A 24,084-nucleotide genomic window follows, 5' to 3' on the forward strand; every position below is an offset into this window, starting at 1 on the left:
TCCTCTTTTGCTCCTCCCTCTGGAGGAAAGATCTGTTGGGCAAGAGGCAAAGTCACCTCAGATGACTCTTCCACTGCTATCGGCATGGCTGCCTTGAGGTCCTTCAAGATAATCTGTGGTCCTCTTCAACTGCTGCTGCTCCTGCTTTTGCAAGATCTGGGTGAGTATTGGCACCTGAGATCAGACAGATTCCATCCTCAGATTTGCTACTGGGATAAAATCCATTGCAAGATAATAATAAAAGGATTAGAATTGACAGTTATGGAGAAAGCTCAAGAACTGTAGGACAGGCTAGCTGGCTCAGAGGAAGAATATAGTAGCAGGGAGGAATTGGAATCGGCCAGCCAAGATGAACAGCGGCAGGAGATACAAGAGAAAGACCAAGAGGAGAAAAGTAAAGAGGAGAAAGATCATCGAGGAGAAAAAATCCAGTGCGAGATGAATATTAAGGTTGCTGCAGACCTGATGGGCTTCTTTGAACATTGAGATGAGCAGATTCCACAGCAAAGGCTAGTGCAAGGTGTTAGATTTGGGGAGGAGGAGATTTCTTCTATTGCTTCCCACCCAAGGAGCTACATCAACAAGTGAGATAGAGCATCAGAGCTCTGAAGTTCTGGAGATCAAAGGGGACCACCTGATTTGATCTGGTCCTTGAGGTATGGACACCTTCAACTTCTGATAGATTCCAACATCTAGAAGGGAAGGGACCTTGGAGGTCTTCTAATCCAACCCTCTGCCAAAGGCAGGAATCTTCATATCCTCTCAAAAAAATGGTTGTCCAATTTTTTTTCTTAGAAATTTACAATTTATTTTTATTTATTTATTAATTAAATTTTTATACCGCCCTTCTCCCAAGGGACTCAGGGCGGTGTACAGCCAAAAAATAAAGAACATAAAAAATATACAATTAAAACAGCAATTTAAGACCGAGCATATTAGAAAAATGGCCAATTAAAAGATTTAAAATTTAAAATTACAAACCCTAAAATAATAAAACCCCGGTTAAAAGATTTAAAAATATTTCAAAAATATTAAGCCAGTCCCGCTTGAATAAATAAATACGTTTTCAGCTCACGGCGAAAGGTCCGAAGATCAGGCAATTGACGCAATCCAGGGGGAAGCTCGTTCCAGAGCGTAGGAGCTCCCACAGAGAAGGCCCTGCCCCTGGGGGCCGCCAGCCGACATTATTTGGCAGACGGCACCCTGAGAAGACCCTCTCTGTGAGAGCGTACGGGTCGGTGGGAGGCATGAGGTAACAGCAGGCGGTCCCGTAAGTACCTGGGCCCTAAGCCATGGAGCGCTTTGAAGGTGGTAACCAAAATCTTAAAGCTCAATGATGGAGCCCCCACAACAGCGGTGAACTCTGAACCGGTAAATACCGGTTCGCTGGCTGCACATGTACGCTACACATGTGCATGCATTGTGGGCACCACGCACCAAATGTGAGGTGTGCGTGCGCAGTGCATGCCAAAAGGGGCCTCTGGTGGCTCAGACTGCTAAGACAGTCTGTTATTAACAGCAGCTGCTTGCAATTACTGCAGGTTCAAGCCCCACCAGGCCCAAGGTTGACTCAGCCTTCCATCCTTTATAAGGGAGGTAAAATGAGGACCCAGATTGTTGGGGGCAATAAAAGTTGACTTTGTATATAATATACAAATGGATGAAGACTATTGCTTGACATAGTGTAAGCCCCCCTGAGTCTTCGGAGAAGGGCGGGATATAAATGCAAATAAATAAATAAAATAAAATAAAAAGGAGGCATGGGGTAAGTAGAACTACACACGGGGTGGGGGTGGGGGTGGATGATCAGCTGTGGCATGTGATCTTTTTTTACTTTTAAACACATTTTTTTTTACATCCTATTCGGCTGAATAGGTTGTAAAAAAATTCTTTTAAAAGTTTTTTTTAAAAAAAGGCTCTGACGATCGTGCAGCTCATCTGTGATCGTCAGAGCCTTTTAAAAAAAACTTTTAAAAGCATTTTTTTTAACAACCTTTTCGGCCGAATAGGTTGTCAAAAAAGTGCTTTTAAAAAGTAAAAAAATTTTTAAAAAGGCTCTGACGATCAGGCAGCTCTGCTGAGATCGTCAGAGCCTCTCTTTTTTTTTTTTACCTTTTAAAAGAATTTTTTAAAAGAAGCGGCAAGCAGGCAAGGAGGCGACTGGGCGATTGGGTGGGCATGGGCGTGGGGGTGGGGACACACACAGGGATTTTTGCTACCGGTTCTCTGAACCACCCGCCGCCATCGCTACCGGATCGGCCGATCCAGTCTGAACCAGGAGCATTTCACCCCTGCCCCACAAGTCCTGGAGACAAGCTGTTCCATTGCTTAATCCTTCTCACTGTAAGGAATTATCCAAAGAGACCTGACCAGTTGTTCTCAAGAACAACGGGTGCAATTCAAGATGTTGGTTATCACCTTTAAAGCACTTCATGGCATAGGACCGGGTTACTTACGGGACCGCCTACTGCCACCAATAGCCTCCCATCGACCTGTGCGCTCCCACAGGGAGGGCCTCCACAGGGTGCCGTCAGTCAAACAATGCCGACTGGCGGCCCCCAGTGGGAGGGCCTTCTCTGTGGGGGCTCCTGCCCTTTGGAATGAGTTGCCTCTGGGGTTGCGTCAACTCCCTGGCTGTCGTGTTCCACTCCTCTTCTGATGGCCGGGTCTGGGAAGTCTGTATCAAACGTGGCCACGAAGCCTCTGAAGCTTTGCCAAATTCCTATCAGAGTCCTCAGGGCAGGCAGGAATCCAAGGTGTGACTTCAGCAACCAGATGAGACTTTGCCTGACTCAGAGAATGCCAGAAAGCAGATCCTTTATATAGGCCATGGGGTGTGGCTCCATGACTCAGCACTTATCCAGGCCTGCCCCTCCCTTCCTTTTGCTGACGTCGCCTCTCCATTCTCCGGAAGCGGGGATCAGCCCACCTTTCATCTTCCTGCTCAGCTGCCGGCAATTCTAGCTCGTGGCTGGCTTCATGCTCACATGCTATAGGAGGGAGGTTTGTTTGCTCAGTCTGTCCAGGCATGGTGCCAGGGCTGGGGGCTGGAGGCATGCTAGGCCATTCTTCTTCACTATCAGTCTCTGGCTCAGATAGCAGGAGATGGGAGGGGCCTGGCTGCGGAGAGGAGGGCGGGCGAGGCACAACACCGACCTCCGGACCTTCAAACGCGAGCTCAAGATCTTTTTATTCCACCATGCGGGGCTAGCCTAAATGAAATTTTAATGGAGGTTTTATGAAGTTTTTTAGGATAGTTTTAATCAATTTGGCCAATCTTAGAATTAGTTTTTATAATTATGTTTTAATTTTTGTTTATGTCTTTATTGTTTTTATCTTGGCTGTAAACCCGCCCTGAGTCCTTCGGGAGAAGGGCGGTATAGAAATCGAATAAAATAAATAAATAATAAAAGTGGTAAACCCTTTCCTGAGTCAGTGTATGGTGTCCTTGTACAGTAGGGGCCTCTGTGGCTCAGACTGCTAAGACAGTCTGTTATTAACAGCAGCTGCTTGCAATTACTGCAGGTTCAAGCCCCACTAGGCCCAAGGTTGACTCAGCCTTCCATCCTTTATAAGGTAGGTAAAATGAGGACCCAAATTGTTGGGGGCAATAAAAATTGACTTTGTATATAATATACAAATGGATGAAGACTATTGCTTAACACAGTGTAAGCTGCCTTGAGTCTTTGAAGAAGGGCGGGATATAAATGCAAATTAAAAAAAAAAGTTCTATCTTTCATATGTAATTTCTTCCAGCCATCTCTTAATTTTACACCAGAATTTTTTTACACTGGGGCACATCCCCAGTGTGGTAGTATGTTCCTAATTTATGGCCACATCTCCAAAATTTGGGTGATGAATTTGGAAACATTTTGGCAATCTCGCTGGAGCCAAATGCCAATAATGCCAATAAAAAAAAAAAAAAGTACACCAAGTGTTGTTGAAAGGAAAAACCAGAAAGTTCAGTTGCCTCTTGAAAAAGCATCCCTGGGACAACCATGACCAAAGACACTCTTGGAGACTCCTGTGTGGTTTCTGAGGAACCTCAATTGATGTCTTTTCTACTTTCTCCCACAGTCGAACCATCCCAACTTCAGATCCGTGGCCCCCAAAGCAGAATCAAGGCAGGATCTCGGGCCTCTTTTCAATGCTCTGCGAGTGAGTCTTCTGAAGATATCCAAGTCAAGTGGATAAAGAATGGGAAAACGATACAGCCTAACCAGACCAAAATCTCATCTACGGAAAATAAGGGGAAAAAGTTGTACCATGTGACAAGCAGTGTGGCAATCCTGCTTGGGCAAGGAGATGTGAAGTCACAGCTGACCTGCCAGATCCAACACAACTCATCTCAGAAGTCTCAGGGGAACTTCGAACTTGGTGATGTCCTAAGAGGCAAGTGAACCTTGAGTTGCAGAGACGCATATCTACCACACATATATATATATATATTTGTTTTCTGAGGTTTTCATGGGTGTTTGTATGTAGGTCTTTGGTTGTTCGGGTTTTCTCCCGCGTAAAATTGGAAGTGTCTTGGCGACGTTTCTACGAAATCTCATTCGTCATCTTCAGGCTTCAGCTTCGTGCTTCTGGGAGCAATGTGGGATCGCAGCTGTTTCTTCCTTTTAACTGCTAGTGGGGGTTTGAACTGATTGGGTGGGAGCTTGGCTGTGCTCTGATTGGATGGGGGGGGTTTCAATCAGAGCACATCCCCCCCATCCAATCAGAGCACAGCCAAGCTCCCACCCAATCAGTTCAAACCCCCACTAGCAGTTAAAAGGTAGAAACAGCTGCGATCACACATTGCTCCCAGAAGCACGAAGCTGAAGCCTGAAGATGATAAATGAGACTTTGTTGAAACATCGCCAAGACACTTCCAATTTTACACGGGAGAAAACCCGAACAACCAAAGACCTACATATATATATATAATATGTATATATAATCCTGATTGTCCGGGAATTGTTTCATGTTGCTTTAGTGATGCGCTCTGTTTTTTCCTTTGTATTTTTTTGCTCAGTGATTTTGCACACTGCCCAGGGTCACATGATTTGAGTTGGGTGGCCATATATAGGCCATGTCATGTCCCCCTCCCCCTCCTATGACCGGGTCAAGGAAGTCCGTATCAAACGTGGCAACGAAGCCTCTGCAGCGTGCCAAATTCCTTCGAGGTTTCTCAGGGCAGGCAGGAGTCCAAGTTGTGACTTCAGCGATAGCATCAAACTAGATGAAACTTTGCTTGATTCAAGGTTGGAATGCCAAAAGCAGGTCCTTTATATAGGCTGTGGGGTGTGGCTCCATGACTCAGCATTTATCCAGGCCTGCCCCTCCTTTCCTTTTGTTGGCGTCGCCTCTCAAATCTCCGGAAGCGAGGATCCTCCCACTTTGAATTCTCTTCAGCTGGATCCGCTGTCAGTAATTCCAGCACGTGGCTGGCTTCCTGCTCACACGCTGTAGGAGTGAGGTTTATCAGGTTTGTTTGTTCATTCCTGGAATCCTTTCCGGGCATGGGGCCAGGGCCAGGGGCTGGAGGCACGACAGGCCGTTCATCTTTATTTTTTTTTAATTTGCATTTATATCCCGCCCTTCTCCGAAGACTCAGGGCAGCTTACACTATGTCAATCTTCATTATCAGACTCGGAGTCTGATAACAGGCTAGTTAGTGTATTCTAGCTTATTATTGTTAGATGTTATACCCTGTATTTTGCTCTGGGAAGTCCGGAAAGGGTTGGGGGATTGGGTGGAGGGGGAGGGGGAGGGGAGGCATTTGTGGAAATTTTCTGTAAAACTTTTTAATTAAAAAAAAGAAAGAAAGAAAGACTGGGCCAGCCTATCTACAAGACAAAAGACCTCCAGTTCCAGGGTGATGGAATTAAGACATGACCATCCAGGACATAATAGGATTAACCCATTTAGCAGCAGAGCTCACCACATTGCACAATCTCCTAAGGACATAGAATAGAATAGAATAGAATAGAATAGAATAGAATAGAATAGAATAGAATAGAATAGAATAGAATAGAATTTATTGGCCAAGTGTGATTGGACACACAAGGAATTTGTCTTGGTGCATATGCTCTCAGTGTACATAAAAGAAAAGATACGTTCATCAAGGTACAACATTTACAACACAATTGATGATCAATATATCAATATAAATCATAAGGATTGCCAGCAACAAGTTATAGTCATACAGTCATAAGTGGAAAGAGATTGGTGATGGGAACTATGAAACGATTAATAGTAGTGCAGATTCAGTAAATAGTCTGACAGTGTTGAGGGAATTATTTGTTTAGCAGAGTGATGGCCTTCGGGAAAAAACTGTTCTTGTGTCTAGTTGTTCTGGTGTGCAGTGCTCTATAGCGTCGTTTTGAGGGTAGGAGTTGAAACAGTTTATGTCCAGGATGCGAGGGATCTGCAAATATTTTCACGGCCCTCTTCTTGATTCGTGCAGTATACAGGTCCTCAATGGAAGGCAAGTTGGTAGCAATTATTTTTTCTGCAGTTCTAATTATCCTCTGAAGTCTGTGTTTTTCTTGTTGGGTTGCAGAACCGAACCAGACAGTTATAGAGGTGCAAATGACAGACTCAATAATTCCTCTGTAGAATTGGATCAGCAGCTCCTTGGGCAGTTTGAGCTTACTGAGTTGGCGCAGAAAGAACATTCTTTGTTGTCCTTTTTTAATGATGTTTTTGATGTTAGCTGTCCATTGCAACAGCAGTCCAAACTTCAACCAAACCTGGGACTCAGACAACCCACAAAGTTAGCTATGACCCCTACAAAAGCCAATAGAATACATGTTCTTGCACAGGAACAGGAAGTTCAAGTGCAAAGCCCTAGAGAAGGTATAAATACCCCTCTCACTCTCAACTCCATGTGGTCAGCTGCCCAGAACCATGTGCTTGGTGGTCATCATTAAACCCTCTTTCCAATCAGGGTCTACGTTTCCAGTGTCTTTCTCTCGGCCTGGAACTGAACCAGATAGATATTTCTTCCAACAATAGGAATGGCATGATAGGAATCTAACAAGCCCACCTGACATAAATAAATGAGGATAGAGATTTGCTGAATATTGGATGGAGTTCTTTATTCCTTTCCTTTTTAATAGCGTTCAGTTCTGATCTTGGGTTTCCTGCCACCAATTTCCGGATTTTATACACTCAGGTTGTGTTCTGAGAACCTACTGGTTTCCCATAATCACAGAGAAGAATCAGGTTTTTTTTTATTTGAATTTATATCCTGCCCTTCTCCGAAGACTCAGGGCGGCTTACATTGTGTTAAGCAATAATCTTCATCCATTTGTATATATTATATACAAAGTCAACTTTTATTGCCCCCAACAATCTGGGTCCTCATTTTACCTACCTTATAAAGGATGGAAGGCTGAGTCAACCTTGGGCCTGGTGGGACCTGAACCTGCAGTAATTGCAGGCAGCTGTGTTAATAACAGACTGCATTAGCCTGTTGAGCCACCAGAGGCCCAGTTGGTCTTCTGCATGCAGGAACCATGAATCTGAAGCTCTTCTGACTCTTCTCTTTGGCTTTCTTTGCTCAGTTCCTCCCAAAATACGTCTTGAGACTATTCCACTGTCCTCCATCCAGCTGAATGCCAGAGTGATGGTCACTTGCAACGCAGAAGGTTTTTATCCAGGTGATGCAAAACTGGAGTTGTATGCCAAGGATGCCCCAAGCAGAAAAGGAATGGTTGGCCAGAGAATTTCGAATCCAGATGGGACATATTCCCTCAAGAGCTACCTGGAGGTGAAGGCCACCGAAGACAAGAACTCCTCCGTGTTCCTTTGCCAGGTGCCCCATGGTTCCCAGGATCCGCTCACTGAAGTCACCAACCTCTTCATTATGAGGCCACTTAAAACCTCAGAAAGTAAGTGTGCACTTTCTAGACTTTTCTTCAGAGGTTTTATTGACATATAGCGTGCAGGGTTTGTTGTGACCCAGGTCCAAGTAGGTAGTAGGAAACTCAGTCAGTGAAAAAACAAACAAACTTTATTCGAACAGCTGAGAATTAACTCATTCTCAGCGTAGTCCAGCTAAATTAAAACAAATTCCTCCCAAAACAAATTCCTCAATCCTATTGCAAACCTTTGTCCAATTAGGCAAACTGCCAAAGGCCTTTCTTGGTAAACGTTCAGAAGCCACAAATACAAAAATAAATGCAAGACGTAGACGAAGAAGAAAACGCAGCTACCAATGTTGTTTTTCGGCAAAGCTCAGATGCTGTTGCTGGTTTGTTTTAAGCCTTATGGGAGGGACCAATCATCTCTTGGCCTTACTCCTGAGTCGTCCTTTTTGCTTTAGCTGCTCTTGCCTTCTGGCAGCTCTTCTCATGCGTGGATTGGGAACAGGCTCCTCCTGTTCCTCTGCCTCACTACTATCAGTCTCTGGAGTCCGCACTTCACTCCCCGATGGCCCTGGCCCCACCTCAGCCTCATCGCTGTCTGACTGCGTTGCCAGCTCCGCAGGCTGCTGACGGACCACAACAGGGTTGTTGTTTTGTTTTTTCCAGTTTTGTTTTACACTTGATGAAATTAGGCATCAGTGCAGGTCGTCCTCGACTTACAGCCACCATTGAGCCCATATTTTCTGTTGTTAAGTGAAGTTTTGCTCCATTTTTACCACCTTCCTTGCCACAGTTGCTAAGTGAATTGTTGTACCTAGAGGTGGGCTGCTGCCGGTTCGGATTGGTTTGAGCAAACCGGTAGTTCCGACCAGCAGCTGGGCCCGCCCAACCACCCCATTGCTATCCCGTCCTATATAATCGCCATGTGTTTGATTCACGGACGCTCACATTTTCAGTTCTGGGCCAACCGGTTTTTACATTATGTAACGCCCACATCTGGTTGTAGCTTTTAAGTTAGTTGCACAGTTGTTCAGGGAATCCAGCTTTCCCATTGACGTTCCTTGTCAGAAGATCACAAAAGGGGAACACATGACCCTGGGACACTGCGACCATCATAAATATGTGTCAGTTGTCAAGCATCCAAATTTTGATCAGGTAAATGCTGCAATGGTTGTATGAAAAACGGTCATAAGTCACTTTTTTCAGTGCCGTTGTAACTTCGAACGGTCACTAAATGAGCTGTTGTAAGTCGAGGACTAATTGTATTTCCTGCTTCTGTGTAGTTCCTGTCAGGAAATTGTTATTTGCCTAACTAGTTGGCCAGGCAATATATAAACTAACTATGTATGTTTGTAGAAAGACATGATATTGCTTTAAGGCTGTGCTGCATCACGCAAGCATCCTGATTGGTTGAGCTCTGTAGCCAATGTATAAAAAGGACTACTAAATTATGGCTTGTGGGGAATCTACAGGGACGCTACAGCATTGTAACCTGATGACATGCTGCAACTGTATATTTGAGCTTTATGATCGTTGCTTGATCATGGCTAGTTACTGATTCCTCAAGATACTGAGGAATCGAATTGAACTGTGTTTTGCCGAACTGAAAGAAAACCTTGTTTGTTGTGCAAGTCTACACTGGTAAGAAGATTTGATATTCGTATCATCCCTGGACTGACTTTATATGTATGTGACCTGGATTGTTTTTGGATTATGACTTTGCCTTTTCCCTAAAAGTAAAGGAATATCAAACCCCAGTTTGTCTGCAAGTGACTATTATTATATACAACCAGTCTCAGTCGTTTTCATGCATAGGGTGCTCTGCTCAACAGTCCACAACCTTAGTTGTGAACCCAGATTACCCTTAACAGTTCCCATTTTCCTTGTGATCCTTTCCACACTAAAACCTGGGGTGATTTCCAGGGAGTTTTTAATATATATATATATTAAAATTACAGAGCCAACCAACCCGCTCACAGCAACACTCCCTACCTCCCCACCAGTATTTATAGAGAGACGGCAGCTCCGACCACTCTTTGCTCGAGAAGCACAAAGCCGAAGACACCAGCCTGAAGATGATGAGTGAGACCTCGTCGAAACGTCACCAAGATACTCTCAACCTTACACGGGAAAAGCTGCAAAAATGCCAAGACCTACATACCTATACCCATGAAAACCTACAAATATATATATGTATGTATGTGTGTATATATGTGTGTGTGTGTGTGTGTGTGTGTAGGTCTTGGCATTTTCGGATCTTTACCCGTGTAAGGTTGAGAGTATCTTGGTGACGTTTCGACAAGGTCTCACTGTCATCTTCAGGCTGGTGTCTTCGCCTTCATGCTTGTACGAGCAAAGCGTGGTCGGAGCTGCCGTCTCTCTATAAATACTGGTGAGTGTTGGCTTTGTTGCTGTAAGCGGGTTGGTTGGTTGTGTGGTTGCATCTTGATTGGTAGGTGGAGTGGGTGTTTGCAGATTAGTCGGCTGTTTCATAGCATCCTGTGAGGGTGTGGTCCTAGCTGTGTGCCCATTAGTCTTCTGTGTTGTAACGACCTGGCTAATGGGCTGTGTGGAAATTCCCAGAACTCAGGATGTTTCCAGGAAACATATATATATGTAGATCTTTGGTTATTCGGGTTTTCTCCCGCATAAAATTGGAAGTGTCTTGGTGACGTTTCGACGAAGTCTCATTCGTCATCTTCAGGCATCAGCGTGCTTCTGGGAGCAAGCACAAAGCCGAAGACACCAGCCTGAAGATGACGAATGAGACTTTGTCAAACGTCACCAAAATACTCTCAACCTTACATGGGAAAAGCCGCAAAAATGCCAAGACCTACATACCTATACCCATGAAAACCTACAAATATATATATATGTATGTATGTGTGTATATATGTGTGTGTGTGTGTGTGTGTGTGTAGGTCTTGGCATTTTCGGATCTTTTCCCGTGTAAGGTTGAGAGTATCTTGGTGACGTTTCGACAAGGTCTCACTGTCATCTTCAGGCTGGTGTCTTCGCCTTCATGCTTGTACGAGCAAAGCGTGGTCGGAGCTGCCGTCTCTCTATAAATACTGGTGGGGAGATGTGGAGTGTTGGCTTTGTTGCTGTAAGTGGGTTGGTTGGTTGTGTGGTTGCATCTTGATTGGTAGGTGGAGTGGGTGTTTGCAGATTAGTCGGCTGTTTCATAGCATCCTGTGAGGGTGTGGTCCTAGCTGTGTGCCCATTAGTCTTCTGTGTTGTAACGACCTGGCTAATGGGCTGTGTGGAAATTCCCAGAACTCAGGATGTTTCCAGGAAACATATATATATGTATGTATGTGTGTATATATGTGTGTGTGTGTGTGTGTGTGTGTGTGTGTGTGTGTTGGCATTTTCGGGTCTTTTCCCGTGTAAGGTTGAGAGTATCTTGGCGACGTTTCGACAAGGTCTCACTATCATCTTCAGACTGGTGTCTTCGGCTTCATGCTTGTACGAGCAAAGCATGGTCGGAGCTGCCGTCTCTCTATAAATACTGGTGGGGAGATGTGGAGTGTTGGCTTTGTTGCTGTAAGTGGGTTGGTTGGTTGTGTGGTTGCATCTTGATTGGTAGGTGGAGTGGGTGTTTGCAGATTAGTCGGCTGTTTCATAGCATCCTGTGAGGGTGTGGTCCTAGCTGTGTGCCCATTAGTCTTCTGTGTTGTAACGACCTGGCTAATGGGCTGTGTGGAAATTCCCAGAACTCAGGATGTTTCCAGGAAACATATATATATGTAGATCTTTGGTTATTCGGGTTTTCTCCCGCATAAAATTGGAAGTGTCTTGGTGACGTTTCGACGAAGTCTCATTCGTCATCTTCAGGCTTCAGCTTCGTGCTTCTGGGAGCAAGCACGAAGCCGAAGACACCAGCCTGAAGATGACGAATGAGACTTTGTCGAAACGTCACCAAGACACTTCCAATTTTACGCGGGAGAAAACCCGAATAACCATCCATGTGGAAGTCATCAAATATGCTCTGCGCATGTGCAAAGGCTTCTGTGCATGCGCAGAAGTGGCACGTGTGCGAGCAAAACGAGCGCGTGTGCGCGAGCGAACCAGCAGTAAAGGCAAGTAAAACCCATGACCGATATAAACATATTGCAGGAATTGGGTAAGTCTAGTGAATAGAACAGGGGTGGCCCAACTCAAGGCCTGTGGGCTGCATCCGGCCCGCAGGGTGCTTAGATCTGGCCCGCGGGGCCGCCCTGGAAACAGCGAAAGACCAGCCCGTGGTGCCTCTGCCAGTGAAAATGGAGCTCAGGCGGCCACGCGTGGCCCTCCCGGGCTGCGTTTTCACTGGCAGAGAGTTGCAGGAGGCCGTCCCAGCTGAAAACGGAGTTCGGGAGCCCGTTTTTGCTGGCAGAGCACTCAGGCCTCCACAGGCGCCCCCAACATGAGTGATGTCAAGCTGGCCATGCCCAACCTCCGCCGGCCCCCCGAAGTCAAACATAACCCTAATGCGTCCCTCAATTAAATAGAGTATGACACCCCTGGAATAGAAGGACTGAGGTTGACATGATGTCAGGGTTCCAATATTGAGGGGCTGCCATAAAGAAAGGTGGGGAGGTGGTCAACCTCCTTTCCAAAGCACCAGGAGGCAGGACAAGAAGAATTAAGGAGCGACACTGTGGGAGCGCACAGGGCATTGGGAGGCTATCGGTGGCAGAAGGAGGTCTCGTAAATAACCCGGTCCTAAGCCGTGGAGCACTTGAAAGGTGGTAACCAAAACCTTGAATTGCACCCGGAAGGCTACCGGCAGCCAGTGCAGGCCACGCAGGATAGGTGTTATATCCTCTATCACCCGCGCAGCTGCGTTCTGGACTAGCTGGAGCCTCCTGGGGCTCTTCAAGGGGAGCCCCATGTAGAGAGCATTGCAATAGTCCAGGCAGGAAGTAACGAGGGCGTGAGTGACCGTGCGTAAGGAGTCCCGGTCAAGGAAGGGGCGCAACTGGCGAATAAGGCAAAGCAAAGCTGGCTGAGGAATTCTGGGAGTTGAAGTCCACAAGGACTTAAAGTTGCCAAGGCTGGAGAGCCCTGGAGTAGAAGACCCCCAAGGTCCCTTCCAATTCTGTTCTTCTGTTTTGTTAATTCACTGTCTTTTCTCCACAGACTCCCAGGAACAATCCATCGTTGTTCTCTGCATCGCCCTTTTCCTGAGTAGAGTAGCCATCCTTTTTTTCATCTTTTGCCTTTTCCTAACAAAAGTGTTTGGACGCAAGAGGACAAAAACTCGTTCCCGAACATCCCAGGAAGTGAGACAGTCTGGAACTTCAAGTTAGGGACTCCTGTTCCTGATAGATTTTCAGGATGAGAAAGGATCCGATTGGGGAATCAATCATAATAATATCATTGAAATGCTTGCGCCATGAGTGCTTCACTCTGCCAAATGTATAAAGTTATATAAGCCTGTGAAATCAATGTGGAGATTAAAAAGAAAAATAACCTTGCTTTGTTTTGCCATGTCTGGGACTTAATCGAATCTTTCTTAAAATGTATATGCCGATTCTTTATTTAAAAAAGTAAGTAAGTAAGGGAGAGAGGGAGGGAGGGAGGGAGGGAGGGAGGAAGGAAGGAAGGAAGGAAGGAAGGAAGGAAGGAAGGAAGGAAGGAAGGAATGGAAGGAAGGAGGGAGGGAGGGAAGGAAAGGAAAGGAAAGGAAAGGAAAGGAAAGGAAAGGAAAGGAAAGGAAAGGAAAGGAAAGGAAGGAGAGGGAGGGAAGGAAGGAAGGAAGGAAGGAAGGAAGGAAGGAAGGAAGGAAGGAAGGAAGGAAAGAAAGAAAGAAAGAAAGAAAGAAAGAAAGAAAGAAAGAAAGAAAGAAAGAAAGAAAGAAAGAAAGAAATTGTTATTTTGGACATGCATTGAAATGATAAGGAAAGAAAAAAATAAAAAGAATAAAAAGTTATTAAGGAGCAAATAATTCTGGGAGGCAGATATGCTTCTCTGTGAACATCTCCTTTCTTGTATTTTTCTACTATCCATGTGTGATGATTCAGAAACTGTCACAAAACTACTGGTATGTATTGTGAGGCCTATTCTATTAAATTGCTAACTTACAGACAATATTTTAGTCCTTGGCTCCTTCTTATGGCTAAATAGCATCACTGCAGGGCTTTTTGCATCAATATTAATTTATAAAATTTAATAACAACAAATAAAATAATACAACATACAGCTATTTATTTGCTTGCAGAAATTATAAAAGAACTTCTGCAAGCAAATTTGCAAGTTCTGCAAAGAACTTCAAATATAAAAAAAGGTAAAAAGGTAAATAATAATAATAACAATAATAATAATATAATAATAATATTTTAATTTGTATACCGCCCTTCTCCCGAAGGACTCAGGGCGGTGAACAGCCATATAAAAACAACAATCAAAAACACACAATACAAATAAAACAATAGCTAAAAAACTTATTAAATTTGGCCCAAATTTAAAATACATTTAAAAACCCAAAAAACTAATTAAAAATTAAAACCCATAAAACATCTAAAAATTCTAAGCCAGTCCGCGCGGACAAATAAGTAGGTCTTAAGCTCGCGGCAAAAGGTCCGGAGGTCAGGAAGTTGTTGAAGTTCAGGGGGAAGTTCGTTCCATAGGGTAGGAGCCCCCACAGAAAAGGCCCTTCCCCTGGGGGCCGCTAGCCGGCATTGCTTGGCTGACGGCACCCTAAGGAGTTCCTCTCTGTGAGAGCGCACATATGTGCTAGTTGTTCCCGACTCTAGGGGGCAGTGCTCATCTCCGTTTCAAAGCTGAAGAGCCAGCGCTGTCCGAAGATGTCTCCGTGGTCATGTGGCCGGCATGATTCAATGCCAAAGGCGTACGGAACGCTGTTCCCTTCCCACCAAAGGTGGTCCCTATTTTCCTACTTGTATTTTTTACATGCTTTCGAACTGCTAGGTTGGCAGAAGCTGGGACAAGTCACGGGAGCTCACCCTGTTACGCGGCACTAGGGATTCAAACCGCTGAACTGCCAACCCTTGGATTGACAAGCACAGCATCTTAGCCTCTGAGCCACCACGTCCCCTATATATATATATAAAAAAAGAACCATGTAATTCAGGTGTGCAGACATGCTTTGGAAATATGAAGAAGTGATATGAAATGTTAAATCTCTACATTCAATGCTTGTTTCTATGTAATATTTGTACAGAGATCATTTTCCAAGAATTATGTCATTCTACAAATTTACATAATTTGGTACCAAGAAAGATATTTCTTTTCTTTTTTTTTCTTTTCTTTTTTTTATTTGCATTTATATCCCGCCCTTCTCCGAAGACTCAGGGCGGCTTACACTATGTCAAGCAATAGTCTTCATCCATTTGTATATTATATACAAAGTCAACTTATTGCCCCCCACAATCTGGGTCCTCATTTTACCTACCTTATAAAGGATGGAAGGCTGAGTCAACCTTGGGCCTGGGGGGACTTGAACCTGCAGTAATTGCAGGCAGCTGCTGTTAATAACAGACTGTCTTACCAGCCTGAGCCACCAGGGGCTTTCAAATATTTTGCTGTACCTATTTGATTTAAATGTCTATCTCATACTGGTTTCTATGTCTGCAAAAAAAAAAAATGAACACAAATAACTGTTGGAAGAAATATCAGTTTGGTTCAGTTCCAAGTGGGGAGAAAGACACTGGAAACATGGAGGAAAGATGGTTTAATGAAGCAGAACCATCAAGCACGTGGTCCTCGGGCAGTTGATCACATGGAGTGGAGAGTGAGGGTTATTTATACCCTTCTTGGGCCTTGCCCTTGAGCTTCCTGTTCCTGTGACAAGGGCATGTATTCTATTGGCTGTATTCAGACTCCCATGGGGACATGCAGGGGTCATAAGTGATCTTGTAGGTTTTCTGAATCAAACTTGGTTGAAGCTTACTGGGTGATGCAATGAAGAGGCTTGTGTTAGGAAAGGGGTGTTGTGCAATTCCTATTGTGTCTTTTTTTAAAAATTTGAATTTATATCCCGCCCTTCTCCGAAGACTCAGGGCGGCTTACACTATATTAGCAATAGTCTTCATCCTATTTGTATATTTATATACAAAGTCAACTTATTGCCCCCAACAATCTGGGTCTTCATTTTACCTACCTTATAAAGGATGGAAAACTGAGTCAATCTTGGGCCTGGTGGGACTAGAACCTGCAGTAATTGCAAGCAGCTGTGTTAATAACAGACTGCATTAGTCTGTTGAGCCACCAGAGGTCTTAATGGCTTTGCTCTGGTTTCGATCTTGAGTGAAGGCTAATCCCATCATCCTGGGGCTGAAGGTCTTTTATCTTGTAGATGGGTTGGCCCAGTCCTTCTTAATGGGCACCAAATATCTGCTTGGGGGCAGGGAGCTGGGGCTGAGTTTATATGTCTCCCTTAAAATTTCCTTTTCTCTTTTAGGGGGAATATAATATTCTGTCTTTTTAAATATTTCTCAAAATATTTCATTCTAGAAGGGGTGGGTGCTAACTTTCTACATAACTAAGAACTGGGACCAGTGGTCCTGTTGCCATCATTTAATTTTTTTAATATATATATAATTTTTTATTGAAATTATCAAAGCAATAATATACAATTAAAACTAAAGAAAGAGAGAGAAGGGAAAGAGAAAATGGTGGAATAAAAGAAGAAGAAAAAAGCCAATTCTTTTCAGTGCGGTAGAATAAAAGAAGTAAATATTTTTTAAAAAACTTTTGCATATTTAGTATATACCAGCCCTTTCTATAATAACAAAATTATCTAACCAGCAAATTCCAAAGGCAGAATTTCATTTTTCTGCCTCGAGCACAAAATTTTAGAAGCAGTTTCCAAGTAGAAACACAGTTGGATGCATTTTATTATGATTATTAAAGCGATTAATTTGACCATTTCTGCTAGTTCCATCAGTTTTTCCAGCCATTCTTCCATTTTGGAATTAATATATCTTTCCATTTTTGCACAACAAGCATTGTTGCTAACTTGATACAAATCCAGCTGCTTGTAAGTACCCATCATTTCTTGCTTAACCTCAAGGGTTTTGCTTCCTTAGTTTTTTTTTTTTCTATAGAGTTCAGTCTAAATCTTTGTCCTCGATAGACAAAAATCACATTTTCCAAGTTTGTTCCAATGAAATGAAATCTTTCTCTGCTTCAAAGGAGCTGTAAGGAAATGTTTTTCTCTTTCTCAAAAGAGAAAGGCATTCTAACAATAACGATTATGTCCACATTATCAATTTTCAGTTTAGATTTAAAGTGATACTCTCAAACTTGGTCTCGTTTTCTTTATCTTTCAAAGTATATTAATGCATCCCTTGGAACTTGTGATAACAGTAGGAGGATAACAGTATTTTTTTATTATTATTTCTTTTTGTCACAACAGTATTCACAAACAATTGTCATAGATTAAAACAACATATTTTGAAGAAAATATATACATATATGTAAAAAAATATGCATCAACTATATCAATTTGATATGATGAAGGAAACAATAGGACAGGAACGGTAGGCACTATTGTGCTCTTATGCACGCCCCTTATAGTCCTTTTAGGAATGGGGTGAGGTCAATAGTAGACAGTTTTTGGTTGAAGTTTTTGGGATTTTGAGTAGAGACTATGGAGTCAGGTAATGAGTTCCAAGCATTAACAACTCTGTTACAGAAGTCATATTTTCTGCAATCAAGTTTGAAGTGGTTGACATTTAGCTTGAATCTATTTTTTGCTCTTGTAATATTGTGATTGAAGCTGAAGTAGTCTTTTATAGGAAGGATATTGCAATAGATGATTTTGTGTGTTAAACACAGGTCATGTCAAAGTCAACGGAGTTATAAATTTTCTAATCCCAGGATTAGAAAATTCAAAAAATTTAAAAATTTAAAAAATTTAAAAAAGTATTCATCTGGCTAACATCCTTGCAACAAACAGCAAACAGTCTGGTCAGCTTCAGCAAGTTATCGCAGGCTAATTCAGCATAAGCAGCTGATTGATGGTTGAATCGGCCTCCTGGAATACCGCCAATCAGCTGTTCCAGGCTGTGGGAATCACCACTGCCTATCGCCACCTCTGTGCATCACATATTTGGCCTTCACATGTCACATTTTTGACTGGTTCTAGGCAGCGGGGATTGACGGTGGTGGTGCCAATCCCTGCCACCTGGAACTGGCTGAAAACATGATGCATGGAGGGCAAAAACGTGATGCGCAGAGGTGGCAATTGGCAGCTGTGTGCTGTGGCAATCCCCGCAGCCTGGAATGGGTCTAAAATAGAGCGTGCAGAGGCCAAAAATGGCTGAAGGGTGGGGGCTGGCAGGTGGGCGGGGCATTGGCATCATTTGCTGTATAAAATGCGCAGACATTTCCACCCACTTTTGTGGGCGGGAAATGTGTATTACAGTCCTAAAAATATGGTATCTTTGTATATATATGTATGTTGCAGGTATATATTTATGTATAGAATAGAATAGAATTTTTATTGGCCAGGTGTGATTGGACACACAAGGAATTTGTCTTGGTGCATATGCTCTCAGTGCACATAAAAGAAAAGATACCTTCATCAAGGTACAACATTTACAACACAAATGATGGTCAATATATCAATATAAATCATAAGGATTGCCAGCAACAAAGTTACAGTCCTACAGTCATAAGTGGAAAGAGATGGGTGATGGGAACGATGAGAAGATTAATAGTAGTGAAGATTTAGTAAATAGTTTGACAGTGTTGAGGGAATTATTTGTTTAGCAGAGTGATGGCCTTCGGGAAAAAACTGTTCTTGTGTCTAGTTGTTCTGGTGTGCAGTGCTCTATAGCGTCATTTTGAGGGTAGGAGTTGAAACAGTTTATGTCCTGGATGTGAGGGATCTGTAAATATTTTCACGGCCCTCTTCTTGATTCGTGCAGTATACAGGTCCTCAATGGAAGGCAGGCTGGTAGCAATTATTTTTTCTGCACTTCTAATGCTCCTCTGAAGTCTGTGTCTTTCTTGTTGGGTTGCAGAACCGAACCAGACAGTTATAGAGGTGCAAATGACAGACTCAATAATTCCTCTGTAGAATTTTTTTATTTTTTATTTATTGATTATTCCTCCAAAAAATTTTCTAGGAGCTCAGATTCCCCTTTCCTATTTTCTTCTAAAGAAAATAACTGTGAATTGTGTGGCTTATTTTGCTAAATTAGTAGCTTACAGACAATGTTTTGGTCTGTGTCTTCCTCTTGTGTTTAAATAGCATCACTACACTTTTATTCTATTAAGTGCACAATTAGCACAGGGGCCCCCCAAGGCTGTGTGCTTTCCCCACTTCTCTTTTCTCTGTATACCAATGACTGCATCTCCAATGATCCATCTGTTAAGCTACTGAAGTTCGCAGATGACACAACAGTGATTGGTCTCATTCAAGACAATGACGAATCCGCATATAGACGAGAGGTCGAACGACTAGCCTTATGGTGCAATCAAAACAATCTGGAACTGAACACACTCAAAACCGTAGAAATGGTGGTAGACTTTAGGAGAAACCCTTCCATACTTCCACCTCTCACAATACTAGACAGCACAGTATCAACAGTAGAAACCTTCAAATTTCTAGGTTCTATCATATCGCAAGATCTCAAATGGACAGCTAACATCAAAAACATCATTAAAAAAGGACAGCAAAGAATGTTCTTTCTGCGCCAACTCAGAAAGCTCAAACTGCCCAAGGAGCTGCTGATCCAATTCTACAGAGGAATTATTGAGTCTGTCATTTGCACCTCTATAACTGTCTGGTTCGGTTCTGCAACCCAACAAGAAAGACACAGACTTCAGAGGATAATTAGAACTGCAGAAAAAATAATTGCTACCAACCTGCCTTCCATTGAGGACCTGTATACTGCACGAATCAAGAAGAGGGCCATGAAAATATTTACAGATCCCTCACATCCTGGACATAAAGTGTTTCCACTCGACGCTATAGAGCACTGCACACCAGAACAACTAGACACAAGAACAGTTTTCTCCCGAAGGCCATCACTCTGCTAAACAAATAATTTCCTCAACACTGTCAGACTATTTACTGAATCTGCACTACTATTAATCGTTTCATAGTTCCCATCACCAATCTCTTTCCATTTATGACTGTATGACTATAACTTGTTGCTGGCAATCCTTATGATTTATATTGATATATTGACCATCAATTGTGTTGTAAATGTTGTACCTTGATGAAGGTATCTTTTCTTTTATGTACACTGAGAGCAGATGCACCAAGACAAATTCCTTGTGTGTCCAATCACACTTGGCCAATAAAAATTCTATTCTATTCTAAAGTGAATTGTTTACAAACAATATTCTGGTCTTTGACTCCCTCTTGTGGTTAAACAGCAAAATATCCCAACATAGTCAGGAAATTTTAAGACTGATGTTGAGTCCTGATTAAGCAACTTCAGTTAAAATTGGAAGGTTTTTTTCCAAGCACACCAATCCAGAGGGTTGGATTGGCTTGGAAAGGGTACATACCAAGTAGTCTCAGGGTGGAGGTCCTTCGACGGTGTCATGTCATCTGAGCCGCGGGCCACTTTGGTTTCCTTAAAACTTTCCATCTGACCAATCGTCAGTTTTGGTGGCCTCAGCTCAAAAAGGACGTTGAAGGATACGTCTGTAATTGCATGACCTGTGCCACAATGAAAAAACAACCAGGCAAACCTACTGGCCTTTTACAGCCTGTGGCGTCTCCTAGTAGACCTTGGGAGGAGATAGCCATGGACTTTATCTTGGACCTGCTACCCAGTCAGGGAAACACAGTAATCTGGACAGTTATTGACCTGTTCTCAAAACAGGCCCATTTCGTGGCCTGTCCAGGATTACCCACTGCCAGGAAGCTGGCCAAGCTTTTCGTTGCTCATATTTAGAGGTTACAGGGGGTGCCACGGAGAGTTGTATCTGACTGAGGGGTTCAGTTTACCACCAAGTTTTGGCGAAACTTCCTGGTCACAATAGGGTCATTACAGGGTCTCAGCTCAGCTTTTCACCCAGCCACTAATGGCACAGTAGAGAGAGTCAACGCCATAATAGAACAATACATCCGGTACTATGTGAAACACCAACAAGAGGACTGGGTGGACCTACTTTCCTTAGTGGAGGTGACGTATAACAATGCCATCCATTGGAAGCACTGGATACACCCCATTCCAAGTAGCCACAGGAATGGAATTTGTACCTATAGAATAGAATAGAATTTTATTGGCCAAGTGTGATTGGACACACAAGGAATTTGTCTTGGTGCATATGCTCTCAGTGTACATAAAAGAAAAGATACCTTCATCCAGGTACAACATTTACAACACAATTGATGGTCAATATATCAATATAAATCATAAGGATTACCAGCAACAAAGTTACAGTCATACAGTCATAAGTGGAAAGAGATTGGTGATGGGAACTATGAGAAGATTAATAGTAGTGCAGATTCAGTAAATAGTCTGACAGTGTTGAGGGAATTATTTGTTTAACAGAGTGATGGCCTTCGGGAAAAAACTGTTCTTGTGTCTAGTTGTTCTGGTGTGCAGTGCTCTATAGCGTCGTTTTGAGGGTAGGAGTTGAAACAGTTTATGTCCAGGATGCGAGTGATCTGCAAATATTTTCATGGCCCTCTTTTTGACTCGTGCAGTATACAGGTCCTCAATAGAAGGCAGGTTGGTAGCAATTATTTTTCCTGCAGTTCTAATTATCCTCTGAAGTCTGTGTTTTTCTTGTTGGGTTGCAGAACCGAACCAGACAGTTATAGAGGTGCAAATGACAGACTCAATAATTCCTCTGTAGAACTGAATCAGCAGCTCCTTGGGCAGTTTGAGCTTTCTGAGTTGGCGCAGAAAGAACATTCTTTGCTGTCCTTTTTTAATTATGTTTTTGATGTTAGCTGTCCATTTGAGATCTTGCGATATGATAGAACCTAGAAATTTGAAGGTTTCTACTGTTGATACTGTGTTGTCTAGTATTGTGAGAGGTGGAAGTATGGAAGGGTTTCTCCTAAAGTCTACCACCATTTCTACGGTTTTGAGTGTGTTCAGTTCCAGATTGTTTTGGTTGCACCACAACCAAAAGAGTGTCCCCAACCAGAGTGTCCCCAACCAGAAGCTGAAGGTGTGGGATTACGGGAATGGATATCCTGTATGCAAAATGTGTGGGAGGCGGTCAGGAAGGTCCTATATAAAGCACGGGAAACATACAAATACTACGCCAACAAAAAGAGACAACCTCAAGGTAATGTAAGCCAGAAAGCATATCTGTCCACTAAATACCTAAATCTGAAGGTGCCCAGCAGAAAACTTGCCCCCAAGTATATAGGGCCGTTTCCCACAGTAAAAATAATAAACCCTGTGGCAGTGCATCTACAACTACAACCTTTATTGGGAAAGATCCATCCTGTATTCCATAGCAGCCTGCTGCATCCATTCAGGACGTCTCCGTTAAGGGGATCCCCCGTCCTCCTCCTATTAACATTGGGGGAAGCCGTCATTATGTGGTAGAGGAAATCCTGGATGCATGCTGGCATCGAGGTCACTTGCAGTACCCTGTCCTATGAAAGGGACACCTTCTAGTGCAGCGATCACCAACGGGTTTGGTGGTCCGCAGAAAAATTATTTGCATTTTTTATATTGCACTAAATCAGGGGTCCTGTTGCGTCTGCGGGCCCCGAACCTGGCCTCCTGGCAGAGAGTGACTCAGAGAGTGAGGGGGAAGAATCGACAGGGCTCCCCTCTGCAGGATCTTCCTCTCTGGCTCCGCTCCAGGTTTCAGAGGCAGGCCAGGTGGAGGAGGAGGAGCTGACACGGCCTCTTTCCCCCGACCCCTCCTCCTCCCTGGCAACACCCCAAGAGCCAGCTGTGGAGGATCAATCTTGGCTAGATGCAAGGCAGCGACACCGAGAGAAACGTGCGCAGCACAGGAAAGAGAGGGGCCGGCCCAGGGCGTGCTGAGTCACGGAGCCACACCCCACAGGGTATAAAAGTGGGTGGAGCTGCCATTGGGCTTCGTGACGGACAAAAACTGACTTGTGGAAACTTTGGCTGCTGTATTGCGAGACTAAGGAGTTGGCTTCTGGATTTCTGTTTATTTCTGAACTCTGGGTTGCTCCAGCAATGGGCTGCAGTTGCACTGAAGAGATAAGAGGACTTGGCAGACAATCGCAGGTTCATTGCTAGAACTGATATATGTAGTAGGAATAAATTGCTGGCAAATATAGTCAGCTCGCATGTCTTCTTGGTTGTGGTTGGGGGGGAACAGAACAGGTTCTCAAACTACGGCCCCTAGACTGGATAGGTGCAATGAATGGTTGTGTTGCTGCAGAGAGTCTCCCACTTTTGGGGTCTTTTTGTGTGGGTTGGAGGGGGGCAGAATGTCAGCTTTCCAGAAAACCCCTCCTGCAGAAAAGACTCCGAAAACAATTCTGACTTGTGGTCTGCTTCAGCCTTCTGGTGTGGGGCTTTGGGCGAAGGCTGGTGGGAAAGAGCCAGAGGGCCTTGTTTCATTGGGGCAGCATCATGGCCTGGAACCATCTCAGCCCACTGAGCCTCCAGGTGCCGGTACCTGGCCTTGCACACCCACAGGTCTTCCCTATGCTCCTAGTCCTCAGTGAGGTGCTTCTGCTGAGCCTCCTTCTCGATCAGATGCAATTTGAACTGAGCTGTTTTGCCAACTCTTTCTCATGGTGGCTGCTTAGCTCCAATGACTCTTTCTTGTTGGGGTCCTAAGGAGCCCGGGCGGGCAGGCGAGGAGGGGGTGGGAGGGGAGGGTCGAATAGAGGCTGGCAAGGCTCCCCTCAACGTGAGTGACATTGAATTGGCCACGCCCACTTAATCACATGACCACCTAGCCACGCCCACCCAGCCAGTCATTAGGCAGATCGTATTAGTGGTCCACGGGATTTAAAATTATGAATTTAGTGGTCCCTGAGGTCCGAAAGGTTGGGGACCTCTGCTCTAGCGGAGGCGTCCTGGGTACCTTTGCAGGATGTTAACGCAGCAAAGCTGGTTACCAGATTCCATCGCAAGCATCCGAACAAACCAGGAGGGGTGGGTACATGAGTGCCAAAACCTTCCTAACATTGAGTTCTATCTTCCAGATGCCATCCTCATGGTAGGGAGGACCGCATGTCAGCCCCGACATCGATACTCAAGGCTGTCATTCCGGTGGGGCCAAGTGACTCACATACAGGTCCAATGCTGATTGTGGATTCATCCAGGCCACACCATCACTGGGGCTGCTGCCGCCA

At 44.0% G+C, this 24,084-nt stretch overlaps 1 protein-coding gene across 1 annotated transcript; it reads left to right on the top strand.

Moving 5' to 3' along the window:
* Nucleotides 1–81: 81 nt before the first annotated feature.
* LOC131195367 (tyrosine-protein phosphatase non-receptor type substrate 1-like) lies at nt 82–13,366 on the top strand. Its single transcript, XM_058177211.1, has 4 exons — nt 82–160; nt 4,078–4,392; nt 7,554–7,880; nt 12,981–13,366. Exons 1-4 carry the CDS (start codon nt 85–87, stop codon nt 13,148–13,150), a joined length of 888 nt encoding a protein of 295 aa, XP_058033194.1. The 5' UTR covers nt 82–84; the 3' UTR covers nt 13,151–13,366.
* Nucleotides 13,367–24,084: the final 10,718 nt, after the last annotated feature.

This window comes from Ahaetulla prasina, chromosome 3, assembly GCF_028640845.1.
Source record: "Ahaetulla prasina isolate Xishuangbanna chromosome 3, ASM2864084v1, whole genome shotgun sequence".
NCBI lineage: Eukaryota > Metazoa > Chordata > Lepidosauria > Squamata > Colubridae > Ahaetulla > Ahaetulla prasina.

Bases quoted from the DNA above. Each gene is read 5' to 3' on its own strand.
- LOC131195367 (XM_058177211.1), top strand. From the start codon at position 85: ATGGCTGCCTTGAGGTCCTTCAAGATAATCTGTGGTCCTCTTCAACTG. The intron at 4,393-7,553 runs GCAAGTGAACCT...TTCTTTGCTCAG, and splicing joins ACTTGGTGATGTCCTAAGAG to TTCCTCCCAAAATACGTCTT. The intron at 7,881-12,980 runs GTAAGTGTGCAC...TTTTCTCCACAG, and splicing joins GCCACTTAAAACCTCAGAAA to ACTCCCAGGAACAATCCATC.